This window comes from Falco rusticolus, chromosome 11 (assembly GCF_015220075.1).
Source record: "Falco rusticolus isolate bFalRus1 chromosome 11, bFalRus1.pri, whole genome shotgun sequence".
Lineage (NCBI taxonomy): Eukaryota > Metazoa > Chordata > Aves > Falconiformes > Falconidae > Falco > Falco rusticolus.
This window is the reverse complement of record NC_051197.1, coordinates 16951195-16970604: the sequence shown is the minus strand read 5'-3', so window position 1 is coordinate 16970604 and position 19410 is coordinate 16951195. Positions and strand designations below refer to the sequence as shown.

General features: G+C 42.8%; 1 protein-coding gene across 4 annotated transcripts in view; it reads left to right on the top strand.

The window, feature by feature from the left end:
- Nucleotides 1–238: 238 nt before the first annotated feature.
- The window catches only part of COL24A1 (collagen type XXIV alpha 1 chain), a 147537-nt gene continuing 128365 nt past the window's right edge, over nucleotides 239–19410 (top strand). For 2 of the 4 annotated variants that reach the window (XR_005106781.1, XM_037404532.1), the window contains exons 1-3: nucleotides 239–467; nucleotides 7077–7138; nucleotides 13699–15005. Coding sequence is in view for 3 of the 4 variants with exons in the window: in XM_037404532.1 (XP_037260429.1) it covers nucleotides 412–467; nucleotides 7077–7138; nucleotides 13699–15005 (1425 nt within the window). In the remaining variant the exon portion in view is untranslated. The remainder of the gene's footprint in view (nucleotides 468–7076; nucleotides 7139–13698; nucleotides 15006–19410) is intronic. The other 2 variants (XM_037404530.1, XM_037404531.1) reach the window with 2 other exon arrangements.

Here is a 19410-nt window from a genome sequence, read left to right as displayed (position 1 = left end):
GGCGCCCGCGGGGACCCGCGCGGGACAGCACGCGCGGCCGGGCCGGCCCGCCCGGGGGCCGTGTCTGCTGATGTAATCGCCAGGCAGCCGGCGCTGAAATTTAACACCGGGCAGGCGGGCGCGCCGCCGGTGCCGGGGCAGGCGGCTGCAGCGCCGCTCCGCCGCCGCACGCCGCGGGCAGCCGCGGGGCTCCCCCGCCACCCAGCCCCCGGCGCCCCCCGCCCCCTCCCCCCTCCGCCCCCGCCGTGCCCGCCCCCGCGGGCCGTACGCGGGCCGCCCTCGGGCTTGCGCGGAGCTCGGCGGAGACCTCGGGGCCGGCGGGGTTTCATGGACAGGACCTGACCCAGCGGCGGCGCGGCGCTCGGCTCCGGCTTTCCCTCGGATCCCCGCTGCCCGGGCAAATGCATACAAATGCATTTGGGAGCCGAGAGGACAAGGCGAGGACGCATCTCTCCCGCGGAACAAACGTAAGCGGGAGCCGGGGAGGCGTGACGGCGGGCCCCGCTGCCCCGGCCGCCGGCGACGGGGCGCACCGCACCGCCACCCCGCCGCGGGGCCGGGCAGGGGCCGCGGGCTGCGGCTCAGTTCCCCTCCTGGGGGCAGCGGACGGCGGCCCCGGCGGGCTGTCCGTACACCCCTACCCTCCGAGCTCCAGCCGTAGCCCCGCGAGGTGCCAGGTGCCCCCGGGGGAGCGGCGGGGGCTGCGGGGTGCCGGCTCTCCGCACGGAGCCCGCCTGTGCCGCCGGCGGTGCCGCGCTCTCCCTTGTCTCTCCCTCTTGCTTGCCGGGATGCTCCCGGTCCCGTCCAGCGCCCCCGTGTCACGGTGCCGCGGCGGGCAGCCCGGCTGCGGGGAGCGCGGAGCGGGGCAGGCGGCCCCGGGGGCCAGCGCAGCCCTGCACCCGGGCGGCAGCGGGGCCCTGGGGCCCGGGGTGCCGCTGCGCCGCCAGGAGCACGGCTGCGTGATCTCCTTTCTGGTACCCAGCTGTTGAAACACAGCGAGCGGACAAAATCTGCAGAATTCACGTTCAAGAGCCGAGTCTGCTCTTCTGTTAACAGGGACGATCAGCTGAGGTGCCCCGTATTTCCATGCTCTGCAATAGGCAGAGGTACTTCTAATGCTTCGTCAATTGCGATGCAAAGGTAGAGCTCGGCTCTCCTCTGTAGTTTGCCTGAAAGCAGCCTAGGCAAGATGATTGTGAACTTTTGATAGTTGTAATGATATTATAGAGGTTACCGGTATGCGTCTCGTTTTGTAAAGTGTTTATTTTATTCTGGCTGTGGTTTAAGTTTACCGAGAGCTCCGAGTGGGACAGAGAGAAGGATTGTTGTAGCGAGGATTATGCTGCTGGAGCGTGCCTAGTGTGTAATCTGGGTGCGCTTGAACGCTTGTGAGCAGTTATGTGGCTGCCTGAAGGTGGCCTTCCCAGGAGATCTGTGTGTTTAATGGCTGTGGCTGTGGGACCTCAGGAATTGTCTTGACTGTAATTTAAAAAAGGGGTTTATTTGATATCTGTAAAAGGATATTGCTGATAGAGAAACATACATTGAATCATGGTAAAATAGAACAGTAGCAGAGATGCAGTTTACCTGAGTTCAAAATCAGAGATAGCTTCAGCATGTGTAACGATATGCTTCTATCTTGTTTACCTAATTTACTTGACTATAGAGAAAGCAACCTGGTTGCTTGCCTGCGTTAAGAAATCGGAATTCTTTGTGAAGGGGTCAGGTTTCCTTAGCATATATCAAATCAGTCAATTCCTTGCAACCTAGACCACCTTTTTGTGGAAATGCCATTAGGTCAGACCTGCTGTCTGTATAGGGCTGTCTCTGCAGGTTAAATAAATAAAATGCCCACAGCTGCATGACTCCTAAATCTCTTGCCACATTTGTTGACTGAATACTTGATTTTAAAACATAACCAGCCTTGTGTTACCCTTGTTTCTTGAGAGTGCCAAGTTGTAGAATGTTTGAAGAGCCATCTACAAAACATACAGAAAGAAGCCCTGAAAGAAGAGTCTTTCATGGGGGCGGGAATTTGAGCTGTATGCTTTTACCTTAATATAGACAAGAACAGTGTACCCTATCTAGACAAGAAAACTAGCGTAAGAAATCAGGGATGTACTCATAAAATGGTTATAAAATCACATTTTTTCATCATTTTTTCTCCTTTTAGAAATACTGACAGAGTTGACTGTTCTTCTGGATGTGGTAATTTCTCATCTTAAGCCAAATGCTGCCCAGAGAGTGTTCAGGCCACCAGGCAGGGAGCCTCCTTTCTCTGAACCACAGTGCTGTTGAGGGTTCTTTTTAGGCCATGCTGCCTCAAAAGGAAAGAAAATATGTCTTTTCATTCTCTAACTCTCACCTTGTCTTGTGTCTCTCCCTTTCCCTCTTCTTTCAAACTGTGAACTTGCAGCAAAGGATTTGGGAGCTTTCCCCTTGCTGGTTAGGTGCACAGTGGCATCTGTGCCCATAGGGTGTGCAGCTGTCACCCAGGAGAGGCTTTGGAGGCTGTTGTGTCCTTTCAGAAAGCCATGTTGATAGTAGGTCTCTTAAAAATTGGCAAGCAGCCCTGGACCTGCTGGCTAATCTCATGATAGAAGCAAAGGAAGATAGCTTTATTTTCAGATCTTTAAGGTTTTTAACAGCCTGGGGTCTTTGAGTGGCCCAGGGCATCTCTGTCCACAAGGTGCTGTCGCCTTTCCCAAAGCACTCCTCAGGCCTGATGGATGCAAATTGGGCCATTTTCCCCAGTGGTCCTTGGAGGAGATCCAATGAGCCAGTGCACGGGGGCAGGTGCTGGTGGTTAAACCATCCTCACTGATGATGAGCACAGGGTTGAATGCATCTGTGTCAGTGACACTGGCAACAGATTTTCGTGCCTTCTCTAGCAGCCAGGTAGTGGTATTTTTCCTTTAAGCTTGAGGTTTAGGAAAGTAGCTTGGAATGAAGAGGCTACTGCCATGCACTGACCAAACCCAAGCTCTGTACACTGCTGAATAGCCTTCAGAGGATGGAATTCTTCATTGTTGCTTGCCACAACTTGCTTTGAAGCTTATCAGTCTCCTCATCAATCTGTCACCACTAATGGGAAAAAATAAACACAGATAGTCACTGTCCAGTCATAGGAAGAGGCAAACAGCCACAAGATGTCAAAGATTATCAGACAGATAAGCTGTATTTTAAGTGGTGGAATAGCTAGTGCTTTCCTCCAAACAAATATATAGTTGCCCCCAGCTTGTGCTTGCCTGTAAAATAGGAGAGAGGATGAAGAGGTAGGAAGAGGAGAGGAAACTCAAGAGATACCTAGGTTCTAGGACAGGACATAGCCAAGGAGTTTGTTACAGCTTCATATGTGATGTTAAGTGGGGAAAAGCAGCCAGCATTCAAGTCAGCTGCCATCTTCCTTGCCACATGCTTTTGCATTTTTCTGTTGTGTCCCAACAGGGCAAGTCTCCCCAAGAGCTAGGGGCCAGCTAAGGTGTGCTGTCCAGGGTTTCTGCATGCTGCTTGCTTTGTTCCTTGCAGCTACAGCAGATGATGGATCAGGCCATGTATGCATTACACAGCAGGGAGCCTGGTGGCTTAGTGGCAGTGCTGGTGGGAGAATGGAGACTGAGAACTGGCCGCTCTGCAGCTTAGAAGTTTTTGACCAGGAAAGGGTGTGTGTGTGTGTGTCTGTGAATGGATTCTCTCAGAAACACAGAATTTATGTATTTTTTTTTAATCTTTGGCCATGGAGGGCTTCCCTCATGGAAGTACAGCTTCACTTTAGGTTGCACATGGTTTCATTTACAAAAAGTTTTACTTGTAAAAAAAGGTAGAAGGAAGACTAACTTTTCCCACACATTAGAGAACCTCTAGCCCTATGGTTGTCTCTGGTCACTGTTTTTTCTCTTAGCTGATCACTCATCTGTTCTTGACATTAGCTAGAGTGCACTGTGTAAGCCAGACATTTGTCTTTACCTCTTACTAAATGTTTCTGTATATCCAGTTACATCTGTGTAATTTAGAGCCCTGGGAGCATTTTGGAATTTCTTGCCTTCCTACATTTGCTGGGAGGTGATGGAGGCAGATACCTGACACACAGCTTGTCCCTGGCTGACACTGTGGAAGAGGCTGTTGTAATGTTGAGAGGGGTCATGTTTGCATTTTGGGCTCTGAGGTTCTTTGAGCATCCTGACTTTGGAGTTAACTAAAATGTCTTATGCTGGTTTTAATTGTGAATCCATTTTGCACCCATGTTAATAACCCAAGTTAAATAAATAAAGAGTTGTCCCGAGTTTTAGCTGATACAGTGCAATGTGTGCACTTTCCTCCTAACACAGCAATCTCCTGTCACTGAGCTTCTCATTAGATGATGCACTGTGTGACGCAGAAACTACGAACTTGAATTCTAGCCTTCAGAGTTGAAAAAAACAAAGTGAGCATCCCTTATCTGACTTGCTGTTTGGACAGCAGTCAATATTGGGTCTTTTGCAGGAGTGGCAGAACTACTCCAGCAGACATTTCATGGCTGTAGCAGGAGAAAGCCTGAAGAGAGGAATAGCTAGGGACTGGACTGGTTAATTAAACATGCCCTTACAAGCGCACTGGGATCTGAGGAGTAGTTTCCACCCTGCTCCCCTTCTGCGATTAGGACTGGAGCAATGATGCATATTTTTTAATATCCTGTACATTCTGTGCAATTTCTTGTAAAAAAACCCATGGTGTATCTGCAGTTTTGCAGTGGCAATACCAATGGTGAAATATTCCCATTATCATGCCTTACTGTTCTTTAAATTATTAATTTGTTCTGATTGCCAAAACTTAAGCTTTCACAATATGCAAACACATATGTAGGTGCATAACCAATGGACCCGATTTTGTCCAAGATCCAGCCCACTTATTTGCTTTGAAAACTTTGAGCAGATATTTTGAAGAATGGATGCTCTTTAAGATATATCATTGCAAGAAAAACAGGTTTAGTCTAATTTTATAAAGTTTCTCTTCCCTGCCCCCATAATTTGAAATCCTGTTTAAATAAGTGTTTTGCCTGAAAATCAGTGTGTCAATTTATGCATGATGTCCAGGCTGCTGGTCAGGTGAAAAGGAGAGCAGGCAGGTTTGGCAGCCGGAGAGTGGGTGGTGGTGGACGGTGCACTTTTTAAGTTGTTGTTTGAACAAACACACCCGTAAGGAATGGGAATTGGTTGGGTCTATAATGTTCTCTTTCTCCTCCCAGCATTTGCCAGGGATGATTATTTTTTTTTTCCCCTCAAGGCAGGAACCGGGGAAGGCTCAGCCATTGGGCTTTGGTTGGCAAGTGTCTGTCAAGGGCTGGGCTTGGAGAGGGGGCAGTTGAGAGCTACCTGCTGTCTGGGTCAGGCTGGGCTGGGGAAGGGGGCCCACGAGAAGCAGTAGCACCAGCTGTGAAGTACCCCCTTCCCCTAAGGGGAGCATGGCTTGAAAACTGGGGTGAAGCCCCACAGTAAAACTGCCTAAGTGGAGGCAGGTAAGTAATCAACCCATCCTCTGCTAGATCAGTGAATTTTGACTTTGTTCTTTTTGTTCTTTCTTTGTTTCACTGAGCAAATTGATAAAACCAGATTTTTGCTCTGTGATTTTCATACACTTGGATGTTTCTAGAATGTCTGAATTGCAAAACCTTGAATGGAACATTAAGATTTTTTCACTAAGTACTGCGCTCTCTCTGTGTACGTACATATATGTAAATATTTAAATTGTAGTATGATTTCTTGTCACTGTAGCATTACTAATACTTGGTTTATGCATACGTTATCCTATGAGCTGAAGGGAACCTGGCAGTGAACACTGAGGTTAAGGCACTTGTCTATCATGGCTGTTTGAACCATATGTTCCTGTATAAAGTGGTAGAGTTTTCTTCCTGCAGGGTGTTTTTTTTTTTTTTTCTGCTGTGCAAATCTGACTAATTAGCTGTCAAAGCTACATCACATGAAATGACAGGTGTTCAATTGCAACTGTGTTACTTTCAAATACTGTTTATTCCAGATACTCAAGCACTCTCTGGCATGGTCCAGCAAACACTTTTAGTCAATGCAGCGTTTAATATTATGAAAAAACAATGAGGTTACATACATTAAGGAGCAAGAGGGTTGAGCTGAGGCTCAAGTGTGAGTGGAGTAGTTAGTATCAGAACTATGTTTCTGATATTTTAGAAATATTTCTTCTTAGAACCAATTAGATAGAGGTTACTATAATTGTTACATAGATCTGTTTCTGTGTCTGGATGTCTAATGCTAACAGAAAGCGTAGTTCTCATTTAACAGAAGATTCAGTCACTGATAAGAGTGTGATTAGATGCTAATATGAGAATTGAGTAAAAACTAGCAGTCTGTTTTTAACTATGGTAAAAATGTGTTCTTTGCCCAACATCTAACACTTTTCACTTAAAGCAAATTTTGAGCACATAATCTGTGACAACCTTGTATATGTTCATCGCAACTGATGAGCCTATGGTACCTATCAGTATTGCATTCTTCCAAGTAAGCATGAAGTTTCAAGTCAAAATGTGATGGAATGGGATTTTTTTTACTTTGTGAAGAGCATGTATTGTAAAATTTTGTCATATTACAAAACAGGAACAAAAGTGTGACACAACATTTGCAGTTGATAAAGTGTTGTGATTCAGTGACAAGACTGATAGCAAGTCAAAAGTATCCAATGATCTCTACAGGCATTAAATTGTCATTTATTTTATAGTTTCTTTACAGTAATTATTTTTTTTCTTTCCAGGAAGAAATTTACTACATAGTAGCCTTCATATTTGAAGACTGCTGCAAGAAAATATAAACCAGATGCAGTTACTTTATTAATAAAAGCCAGTGTAAAATATATGTACTCTATATGAGGGTGTACATAATCCTTGATCTTTGTGTAAAACGCCTTCTCAGCATCAGTGGAAAGTTGTACAATGTGATGGCTTTGATCCAAGACTTGCTGAAGTCAATGGTATTATGCCATTGACTTTCAATGTTGAATCAAGATTCTAATTCCTTGGAGTTCTGAAACTGTAGATGTTTTCTCATGTGTTCTTGTTTTTCTTTCCTTTTTAGGAAAACTCTCCTTTTTATTGCAGTATGTATAGCTGTGGGTGTTGCGCAAGTACCCAAACAAGGTGAGAAGAACACTTGTGTAATCTGTTACTAGAAGAAAAGCATAAATGACTGTTGTTACTAGTGACCTTAGGTTCAGCTCCTTAATGGTGACTTAAAAGAAAATACCAGCTACAGCATAATGAGAGCAAAAGTTTAAAGCAACCGGTTTGGAAAAGATGACCTTTTGAAAATTACTCAGATTTTCTGTCTATGAAATTACTTACATATTTAAGCAAGCTTTCCATAAAAGAGAAGCCTTGTACAGTGAAAAGGCTTTGATTGTGTCACTGCAAGTGGGTGTCCTTGGGGGTGGCAAGCTATGACTGAGTTACCTTTGCACTTAGGGCTGTGCAAGCAAACCACTGTATATAATAAAGGCTTAGTCTAGGCTGGCACCATTAAAGCAAAAAATGAAATTGTGTGTTCATTTGGGTTTGCATTCAGATGCAGATGTTAGTGAGGAAATAGGGTTGTCTTGTTTTTAGTTTCTTTTTTAATCTGCCAGCTGTTATAACTGCACCAGATGTGCAGCTTGCACTAAAGAGCACTGTGGGAATATTAGTGTCCCGAAGTGGTGGAGAAACATGCCGTTTTAGTAATTTTTTTATCTGCCAGGAGGGTGGCAGCATCAGTTCTCTGCCACGTTCCTTCATTGTACATGTGAAACAAGAAATAGGTCATCCTTGGTTGGTAAGTGTGTTAACTGCAAATACTCAGCTGAATACAAACAGCTGGGTTGCGTGGTTAAGAGAAGACTCATTCCTGATAACATTTTGCTGGAGCCCTGTGGGATATCTCGGCAGCCTCCCACTGTTATTCTCACCAATGATGTTTTCCTTCTCATCATTCTGTGTGACTGGCAAAGCTTGGTTGGGTTTTGGTGTTTTGTTTTTTTTTTCTTCCAGTTGCAGGTTGCTTTTCCCCCCCCCCCTTCTCTTTGTAGTTCTGCCTTCCATTAGTTGCTTGTTGTTTGCCTGGTAAAGGCTGGTTGGTTTTTCACATTCAGCTCAATGGGGGACATATGCTTTTGTGGTGGTGGGACTTCCCCGGATTTTTCTAACAGCTGAGCCAAGTTCTAACTGGAGGAGGAGCAGCACCCATAGATGTGTGTGGCCTGCCCTGCTCCAGGCCTGCGGGGGTGGAAAGGGAAGAGGCTGCTTCAGGGAGGCCGTTTGCACTTTTCCAGTGTAGCAGGAGCAGGTGAGGGATGCCAGAGGCAGGTGTGCAATGATGGTTTGAGTTGTCTTCACCTCTCCAGCCCACCCTCCTCCTTTGCAAGGAAATAAACAATTTCACCCGCTTCTCATGTGTCTCTGCCTGAGAATTGCTTTTCCAATGAAACCTCAGGCGAGGACTGTGAAGGCTGCAGGGCTGGGGGGTGGCAGCATTACGGGGCGGTGGGTACAGTCTGAGGCTTATTTGCCTCTTGGTCAAGAGTATGTCCATACACAGAGCTTAGCAGAAATGGGGTAAAGCCTCCAGTCTTGACATGCATATATTTGATTATTTTTTATTTTGTCACCAGCAGACAAAAGAGTTTTCCTACTCTTTTTTTTTTCTTTTTTAAAAAAAAATTACTCCACAGCATTTCTAGATAGCCATGTGAGAAACCTTACTGAACAGAAACTCCCCTGCACCCCCTGTGCACAGATTTCCATACCTAACTGCATTGTGGTTTAAGTGTTTGCTTGGGATCAAAACAGCACATTGAACCTTGGTGCATCTCCCTGCCAGTGGGTGAATCTGTTCCCTCATGCACTTTATTTGCACAGTGTGTAAACGAAGTTGCAAAAAGCGATTTGGAGAACAGCAGATTGAGGAAACCTCAAAAAAAGAGCAGCTCAAGTAAATCCTTCAATCTCAGTATATAACCTACAGAGCTAGCACTATTCCATTTGCAGTGCTTAGCGTTTGTCAGGAACAGGGTTGTCTGCCCGTTAGGAATATGTTAATACTTTTTTTTTTTTCAAAATACAACTTCCAATAAAGTTTTAATAACAACTTCAGTATTCTGCCAAATATGAAGATGCTAGCTAGAATAATTAAAATTATTTCTTTCCTGAGCTGATGGGACAGCCTGTGCATGCTTTGCCTGAGAAGCTATGCCTTGTTTGTTTTGGTAGGCCGCTATAAATTGTGTTCAGTGAAATACATGTCAAGATACAGCCTCAGCCTTTTAGGCGTAGTACTCTGAGTGTGGCTCAAGGACACACAGACTCGGTGTGTCTGGTTGGCTTTCTTATTCCAGTCACTTGGCCTGGTGTCTTAACAGGCAAGTATCTTAATTTACCCATCTACAGATGCAGCATCCCCTGGGAAATGAGCAACCTAATAAGCAATTACTCTGAGTTCTGGTGGAGCTGACTGATGAATTACACTTGTCTTTCCCTTACCCATACTGGTAAAGGGAAAATGAGCGATGTGTATACTAAGATTGCTGAAATGGGGAGAGCACCCCAAATATCCTGCCTTCAGAGTAGTCATAAGTATGGAGGAATGTGGAAAATGAACAGGAGAGACTGAACAGGAGTGTGGGATGGTCAAATAGCCAAATCTCCTCATCCTCCCTCAGTTCCTTTTTGGGGTTTCTTTGTGCCACAAGAGGGTCAGATTTTTTGCCAAAGCCCACATTAGGTTTTCCCTCTCCTCATGATGCAGTGATGTTGTGAATTTTTCAAGTCCTCCTAGAAGGTGGAAGGAAAGTACTTGATACCAAAAACCCCAAACAACTTTTCCTTCAAGAAGAGGAGCTGTTACAATTTGGGGGACTAATGGGTTGACTGAACAGTAAGTGAAGACAGATGTTGTGCAGACATGGGTAAACAAAGAAAACTGACTACTGATAGGTAAAAAAAAATAGTGGTTGTCATGCTGGGAAGAAGAGTTGAGCGAGTTGCCTGTTCCCAAAACCCTGTGTACTGCCAAGAGCTTCTGAAAGCCTTCAAATAAAATAAAAATACATGTTGGACCTGAAATGAAACAACCGGCCAAAAATGTTTGGAACAGCCTTTTGGCTTGATGGTGGGTTAACAGGCGGCAAGTCAGCAAGGAATAATTAGTTGATAGTTAATCTTTTGCTGTCATTTTTTACACAGCATTTATTTGTGTTTAGCTTTCTCGGGACCTGTCATTGTTCACAGAAATCTGTTTGCAGGATGTGGAGAATGTATCTTAGTTCTCATCATGCTCTCAGATGACTTTCCTTTTTTTAATAACTTCTAAACAGTGTGCTGTTTTCAAATCAGAACTGCCAAAATTTTGGCAATTTTGCTCGTAGTTTGAGATTTAGTAGCAATGCTTTTGAATGTAACTTTTAAATTTACTGTTTTAAGGCAATTTAAGCTTTTTGGTTTATACTTCAATTTATAATGCTTTTGACAGATCATGTGTAGTTATTTTTAGATACGAATATATAATTATAAATATTTTAAAATACCAGTACTTGCCAAATATTTCAGGTTAGGATGTGATATTTAGGCAGTGTTAGCTATGCTTTGTGCAGTCAGCTGGTCCAGTCAGGCCACAGAAGATGCTGGAGCAGTATCTCCAGCCTTGGGGTATTATTAGCTTGTGTAACACCTCTGCATTGCCCAGAGCCCAGGATCTGTGTTTCTTCCTAGCTTTCACAAGGGCAATACAAGCAGAGCTTTCTTCTCCCTAACTACATGCAGACCATGCAGGACCGGGGTCCTGGGAAAGTGTAGTGGTTCATTAGCAGATGTATTGTGCTTCGAAGCTCTACTATAACCTGACCTCTGTTATCAGTTTGATGGATATAAATACAGCCATAGTAAATTAATTGCTCTGAGGCAAAACATCTTGAGAAATTGGCGTACACATGACTTTCTGCAAAGATATGCTTTCTCCATACCTCTGTCTGTGGTGGCTACCTGCCAGGATAATCTTGGCAGGTCCATGAATCTCAAACATGACTAGAAACACTACAAGGTGTGTAATTAATTTTCAAGATGTACAGTGCATTCAGGTTGATGCTTTTGGTTCCAATTTATAAACCACTCTCAAGGAAATCTCAGGCTCTTTTCATAACTTACCACTGAAACTAAGCCAACATCTGTCTATTCTTAAAGTTTGCTATGAATACGTTCAGTAAACAGAGAAAGGGAAGACTGGGAAAGGAAACCTGTTTTCCACTAAGAGTGAACATCCATTTGTTTCAGTTGCTCTTTTCTCTTAATATAGCAGAGAATTCTTAATTTTTCGTGGTTACTCCAAATTTTTTTTAGGCCATTTAATAGCTTTATTTACTTAACGTAAGCACAACGTGCATAGTAAAAGTACCCTCAGCTAAATGCTATGGGAAGTGCCAGTCTCTTCCCAGTCAGGCTTATTAGATCAGTGTAACTGTTAGACACTACTAGTAATTTTTAATAGAGGCAGTTCACTGAAGTTTAAGTCTAGCTAGTTGTTCCAGTTAGGGCGGGGGGAAAGATGATATCTTCTGTGCAATGCTATTTATGAAGACTACGATGTTCTGTTTCCCCTTGCATAGAAAATCAGAAAACTTATGTTAGAGGGATCTTGAACTCATCTGGGCCTACCTCCTGCTGAGATCAAGGTCAATGTTGAAGTTAGTTCAGGTTGCTGGGTCCTGTCCAGTTGGGCTTTGAAAGTTTCCAAGAATGGAGCTTATGCAATGTCGTTGCCCCCCGGTCCAGCACTTAAGTACTTTTGTGGTGAGAATGCTTTTTCTTTGTACAGAGCTGCAATTTCTTGTGTTGCAGCTCGTGCCTGTTACTTCTCAGCTTTTCTCTGTTTTCCCTATAACCCCAATTTAAATAATGGCCAACTGTAATTAGTTTTCCCAAACCTTGCCCATTTCCAGGCCAAACATGTGTCTCCTTCAGCCTTTTCTCATGTCGTGTGTTTTACCCCCCAACTTTCTTGTTGTGTATTTCCATGACTGTGTGTTGTCTCAGTCTCTGCAGTGTTTCTGTAGCACCTTTCACAAACACTCAGACAAATTTTGCCAATTAATGTTATAAGTCCTGTCTTATTTTGTGACACTACAGGAAAACTGCTGGGGACGTGTGGTTTAGCTCCTAGTAAAGCCTTGTAGTGTTTCTGTTTCAGCTGTATCGTAAGGTATCTAACAGTGTCTTTATATTCTTCCTGAAGGAAGAAGGTGTTTATGCCCACCAACCTACATGCCTGAATCTGATTTAGGCAATACCAAATTAATCTGGTCATCTTTGACCTTTAGGAGGAACATGGCTTTAATTTCTTACCCCAGGTCAGATATGATGCCAGTTTTTCAGGAGGCTAGATAATTTTATTTCTACCCATTACTTGAACCTACCCATTTAGCTAGGTGAAAGATGGAGATACTGTAAGGTCCAGGCTAAGGAAAGGGTTAAAGCACAAAGCTCACATATAAGACACTAGAGAATCCACCAGTAAAAACACCACTGCCCATTCCACTCTGTAGCAAGGTCCTACAGAGTCCTGTGAAGTCCTATCCAGACTTCTGTATGCCAAAGCCAAATCTGTAGGACATAAATTGGTAGGACAGCTGGTTTCTCTGTCGTCTTAATGTCCACTGCTGTCTCCGGCTCTGGAGTGCACTTTCACTATCTTGCATGGGTAGCTGCAGCCCTGTGTTCTCTGCAAGGACAGATGAGCCAGAAGATGGGAGCACTGCCCCTTGGGTCTTGACATTTGTCCTCTTTCCTTGCTCCTCACCACTTCTGTGGAGTTCACTTCATCCTTGACCCTTACAAGTAAATTATGTGGAGGGAAAGGAGGCAGTGGCATGCTCTGTTGCATCTCCCCTTGGAAAGATCTTTTGTTTTCTTTTAGTCTGACTAACTTTGGCACAGATACATACAATCAAGGGTGATCGCACTGGGAAAACAATTCCCTCTGAAGCCAGCTCTGCAATGGTACAGGGCCACGCCTGCTGGGAGGAGAGCAACAATTCTTCCCAGGTACCAGTTGAATTGCCTCTGCAGCACGTAGTAGTAGCTCCCCAGCCTCAGCAAAGCTTAACTTTGTATTTTGCTTTGAGCCAGTGACTATCTTTTGGTGCTCTGCTGAGGTGTTACTGTGTTATAAATAGCTTGTCCATTCTTAAAAACAAAGCAACCTTCCTCTCAAATGTTTTCATTTAACTTCTCAGATAAAGAAGAAAAGCACAGTTTTATTGCAGAAGGTTTTTACATGAGAAAAAATGATTAAAATATTATCCACTCAGTAGGCAGTATTAGCCAAATAAATAAGGAACTAACAAAGTGTGTTCATTGACTATTGTGAAAAGGTTGAAGACAGAAAATGGGGATTTTTGTTTCATAAATGAATTAATATACAATGGGCATTACGTAGGCCTTTCTGTGTGTTTTTCTTTTTTTTTTTTTAAGATGGAAAATTTTTCTGGCTTTGTTTGCTTGATTTATGTGAAAGATGGTGTGCCTTACGCTAGGGATTTGTTGACCTTGCTGTGTGCAGCATATATGCTCTGGGAAGTACAGGATTGTTAAGATGATGTGTGTACATTAGTTTATATGGGTCTGAATTTATAAGCTTGTAAATGAAATCAACAGTATGCCTTTATTTCTTTTTACAGCAATAGATGTTCTTCATCAACTAGGCCTTGTGAAAGATGTTCAACAGCCCTCAGAGACAACGGTGCCCTCAACATCATCTCTGTTACCTCAGGGTGTTCGTCTAACCATATCAGGAGTTGTACTAACTAGTGATGCATATATTGAGTCCCCCGTCATTCAAGTCATACCATCAAATCTAGGGCATCAGTTCACCATATTGGTTGGGTTGTACTCTTACAGAGTGAATAATGCTTTCCTTTTCAGTATTAGGAACAAAAGTAGACTGCAGTTTGGTGTCCAGCTGCTACCAAGAAAGGTAGTGGTGTACACTGGAGGGAAGCAGTCTGTATACTTTGATTATAGTGTTCATAATGAACAATGGCATTTGTTTGCCATTGACATTAGAGACAAGACTGTCTCGATACTTGTGGAGTGTGGAAAGAAGTACTATAGCAGGGAAGTAATTTCTGCAGCGGAGACATTTGATTTGGATGGTTTATTTACCCTGGGAAGGATGAACTCTCACTCTGTCGGCTTTGAAGGAGTTATATGTCAGCTAGATATTATTCCCTCTGCGGAAGCCTCTGCAAACTATTGTAAATATGTGAAACAGCAGTGTCGCCAGGCTGAAACCTATCGATCTGTGCTAGGAGCTCCACATGTGTCAGATGAGTTGGATATTTTTTCGAAGATGATGATTGATGAGAAAAACCAGTCAGAAGATATATCGGCTTATAGAAGTAAAGAAGCATCAAACATTCCTGTTACCAGTGTTTCTCAGATTCATTTTCTACCAGAATACTTTGAGTCAAGAAACATCTCTGCATCAGAGTTTGCAGAAGCCAAACCTCCGTTGCTGGAAGCTTGGCCTGAAATGGAACTCCAGGAAAACATCAATCTGCCTTTTCGTCAGCAAGAGACAAGCAAAAAAAGAAACATCACTAATTCCCCCACAGGATCGTATCCAAATACTTTAGATGATACCCCAGAAGATGCAGACAGGCAAAGTGAGCTTTCTCTGATCTCCCCTGTAAAACAGAGTAAAACTAAAAGCAAGGGAATGGACAAAGCAAAACAGCATTTAGGTGAACCAAGCAAAATGCAGCAATTCTTCAACACAACCCTGTACCGTTTGCCTGCTGACCTCTCTCTGGATAATCAGCTCAGTCCGGGGCAGGAAGGGGCATTTCATGATGCTGATGAGACTTATCACAAGGAAAACAGTTATGAAATTGGTATTGATAATTATGCTTATGACTATGAAGATCTTGACAAAATACTTGAAATGGAAAGTGTCAGAGGTCCAAAGGGGGAAACTGGACCTCCTGTAAGTTATCTTTACTACTCTTTTTACTATAATACAGCAACATACATTTAACAGAGGCTTTGAAACAAACCTCGCAAAGCATGCCAAAGCTGTGACTGCAACTTCTGGCTGTACTGTACAAATGTTTGTCTGCTTTAAGTATGTCTCTTTCCCGCATGTAATTTTGGTGTAAATGTTGTATATTTTTGTTTACTGGAAGAATACAGACATTCACATTCTGGTGAGGTGGTAGGCAACCCAGACTTTTTTAAAATTTGAAATGCAGACAGATGTTTGTAACTGTTAATTATGGAGACTGTTCACTTAATAAAATTACAGGATACATTCATACAGTACACATGTAGACACCGATTCATGAAAAGAACAACCAGGCTGTTTGGGAGACTGACATAGTTTTCTCAGTTGAGCAATGCTCAGAATTCATAGCTGTAGAAAGAGTCCAACTGCAGAATCTAGACTGATAAAACAACTCGTAACCCAAGGTTATGGGGTCATGCAAACCTGTATGTAAAATTAATTTTAGAACAGTCTTACAAGATTTTGTGATGTTTTTTCAGTTTACAGGGTAAGTAATCCCTGAAACAATTACAAATACACAGTAGAGCTTTTAATAGAAACCTGTTTGTCCTTTGTTATTGTGTGCACAAGGCTCATAAATGTTTTAATACATTACAATGGAATCAATATGTATAAAGCTACAGACAAAAAGAAAAGCAGTTCCTGCTTAGCCTGGGAAATACGATAGTTAGTGCTTGTTTGAGTTTTTGGTTAAGATGTTTAAATTAGTGTGGAGTAGATAATTCCACTTGCTCTTCTTTATTTTTGTGCATGTGCATTTGTGTGGTTGTTACTGGAAAGCAATTTGATATGTTAAGCAGTTCCTAATATACATTTGAATGTGCCCATAAATTTATTGCGTGTGTTCTTTCAGCACTGAAATTTCTTTTTTCTTAAGGTAGTCAGCAACTGAAAACCTATTTAGAAGTTCAATTTTTACTCTAAACAGGATCCAGAAGATGTAAAGGGATTGTTACAGAATTGAAATATGTGTTAACAATTAATTCACATTAGTCCAGGGGTACTCTTGCTTAATCTTTTTTTCAATGTGAAGTCAGACTTTTTTTTTCTCTTTATGTCCCTTATGATAGTTTTTACGGGGACGTATCCCTAAGTATGTAGCTGTCATCAACATGAGGTTAATTTCCATTTTTGGAGCTTAGGATGTTTAGTAACTGCTAATGGAAGCTTTTCATTTTAGTACATAGCTTGTACGTTGTGATTTCAGTCAGTTACAGCCAAGAAAGTTAAATCAATTCTTTTTTACGTGGCACAGAAATACTTGCTGGTAACGGTGTTTCTTGTTTGCATTACTAAGAAATGGCAAGCAAATACTTGGGTGGTTTGATTTTTCTGGACACAGACACTATACATACAGTGTCAAAGATGACAGCTGATTTTGAGAGTTCAAAGATGTCTATGTTACCATTTTCTATGCCTGTTTTACAGACTGGGGAAGTAGACGTTTGTCTCATCTAAGGCGGCAGTTAGAGCAGACCTTGCATTTGGTGTAGTCTGGCAATGAACATGGTGCATTTGGGCTGAAAAGTTTTTCTCAGTCAGGATTTAAATTACATGCCCAAGGTCTTAGAGATCTGTGGCAGAGCTCGGAGGTTAATCTAGACCTTTGTGGGCACTAGTTTGGCTTGAAGTGGCCAGCAGCACCCACTGAAACAGGCAAAGCTGAAGCATTGTGCTGCTGGAGGTGTTGATGCGAAAGGGAGTAGAGCCTCTGCATGGTCTTGTGCACATAAGATTTTGTAAAGAATTGTGCTGTATGGAGGTTATGTGGCACAGTACCAGCCACTGCTGTTGGCCGCAGACCTGAAGAGGTGATTTTGGTTTGCTTTCTCAGTCTATTACACTCATGTAGAGAAGACCAGAGCTAATCCAGTTTTAATAGGTGTGGCGCTAACACTTTAATACATAAGTACCCACAGTCTTACCAATGGGGAGCCTGAAAAAGCGACACTGAGGAAACTTGAAAATGTCTCTCGCAGCAGAAAATCCTGAAGAGGCATGAAAACCACCACTCCCCACCCCCCCGTTTTTTTCCTTCTTCTTTTGTTATGTTGTGGTTGATTTGAATCTTCTTTGAAGATTTCAACTCAGAAATAATGTTCATTCTGTTGGAGTCGACAGACAAGAACTAGCTTTTGTGGTTCTTGAGCTCCTCAGTTTTGTTGTAGCTTTTAATCATCTACCACCACCGATTCTTGCCTCGTACAATTAGGCCCCTTGTATTCCATGAATCCCACAGCTGTGGAATTCACCCACCACGGCAAAGCAGGGCTCCAGAATTCAGGCTTTCATTTATGGATACCATATGAAAAAAGGCACCTATTTCTTCAAAACTATTAAGACCCTGATTGAAATTCTAGAAGTTGCAATGACCAAAATCCCCTACAAAAACGCAAAGTGAATTTAAAGTGGAACAGTGTGTAGACCACTAGTTTATAGGGAAAGCTGCTCTGTTCATCTGATGAGCCACTCCTTTTTGTGTTGCAGAGGGTGTTGGCAGTGTATAAAGATTAAAAAAATAAACCTGGTGTGTATTTTTAGCTGTTTAACTTTCAAACTGATATTCTTCATTGCATAGCCCTAAAGCAGTTTGCAGTAACATGATTCATAGTCCCACACTAGTAGAAGGAGTGGTTGATGTGAGCTCAAGAGTTGATTTAGGTGACTTGCTGGTAGGTAATTGCACAGGATTTGGCTTCCCCTGAGAAATGAGCTAGGAATTAGTTTCCTCTATTGGAAAAGCTTTCTGGATTGTGAAGATGCTTAGCCAGGAAGAGAAATAGTAGAAGGCCAAAAGGTGGTGTTCCTTAGGCTATCTAGTTGGAAAGGAGAAGCATCTGGAGATATTGCCAGGAGTAACTGGAATTGCAAGCCCTGCATTAGGCAGAATTGAGTCCTGGATGAAGTGCTTTTATTCCAGCCAAGAGGTGTGAGAAAGAGAACCCAGAGAGAGGGAAGTTCAGAGATCCTTAATGTGGTGCTAAATAAACAGCAGTAAGGGTAGCGTCAGCTACCCTTTCACTCTTAGCTACCTTTTCACACTTTAGCTTGGTTTAGCTTATTTCTGGTGAACAAATTTGCTCGCGGAGGCTCATGCATTTTAGCTCTGCAGGTAACCCTCAGGCTGAGAAACCTCAGCATCTGCTGATTCAGATAAACTTAAGATTCTTGCTATTTTTTTTCTAGTAGCAAGAAGATAATGTTAGTCTTAAACATGTCATTTAATTCACCTGAAACTGATGCAGTTTCCCTGTCTTCTGCACAACAATATTGAAAAGCTTTAATTCATAACCTAAAGCCATATATATATATTCCTCTGATGTTGATAACGTTGCTTTGGGTGTTGTAGGAATTCCTGACAGAGAAAGGGAAAGACTTCCACAGCTGTAAAGAAAAGAGGTTAATCATGCACAGGTGACTTCCTGCTCTAGGGCATGTGGAAAGAGAAGCGTGTAGGTTTTGTATCATTTCCAGTGAAATGCAAATGAAGCAAGAAGAAAAAATAGGTGGACATTGATATTTGGTAGGATCCTTGTTGCTCAATAATTAAATCAGTATCTGTATGAAGTAATATGCTTTAAAAAGGTAGACAAAGCATGCTAGGAGTAGGTAGAAGAATTCTGAGTGACAGAATCAGAATTCCAGATGGTCTAAAACTGATGGGATGAAAGTTCAGTACTACAGGAATTAAAAGCGCAAGTAGAGGATGGGGGAGTGATTGGTTAGGCATTCAGATGAGGATGATAGTGGTGTTACAGTGCACTAGAGAATAAATGCATCTTTACCAATGTGATGCTTGATACATTACCAAGAGTGATGAGTGTCAGGCTATATTTCTACTGGTTTGGGTGTGCTGAGGCTGTAGTTTGGAAAAGTGTCCTCAGGTTTGGATGAAGAGCTTTAAAAAGTATGTAGACAGACTGGAAGGATTGCAGCAGGTTGCAGTAACAGTAGAAAATACGATTCCGAGCAAAGGTTAAAACAAAAGTGTGTTTAGTAATGAAAGTAAGGGACAAATGTTATAGTTCTGCGAAGGGTGAGTTAATAAAGATATTTCTGCCAGTTCACAGAGAGTATGGCAAGACAGAGTAGAAATTTTTAGGTGGGCCATAAGGAAAACATAGCTCATCAGAGCTGCGCAATAGAACAAGTGATATTGGCAAAGTTAGAAGTGGAATTTCCTTTCGTGGAGAGATTTTTAGAAGAGATTTGGAGCCTGATGTTTCTGTTTACTTCCCTGCTGTATTTCAGGTATTTTGCTGATGATGTGCAGGAAGGTTCATGGGTGTTGTGTTTTGCTGAAGGACTGCCTTCCTTAGGTATTTGA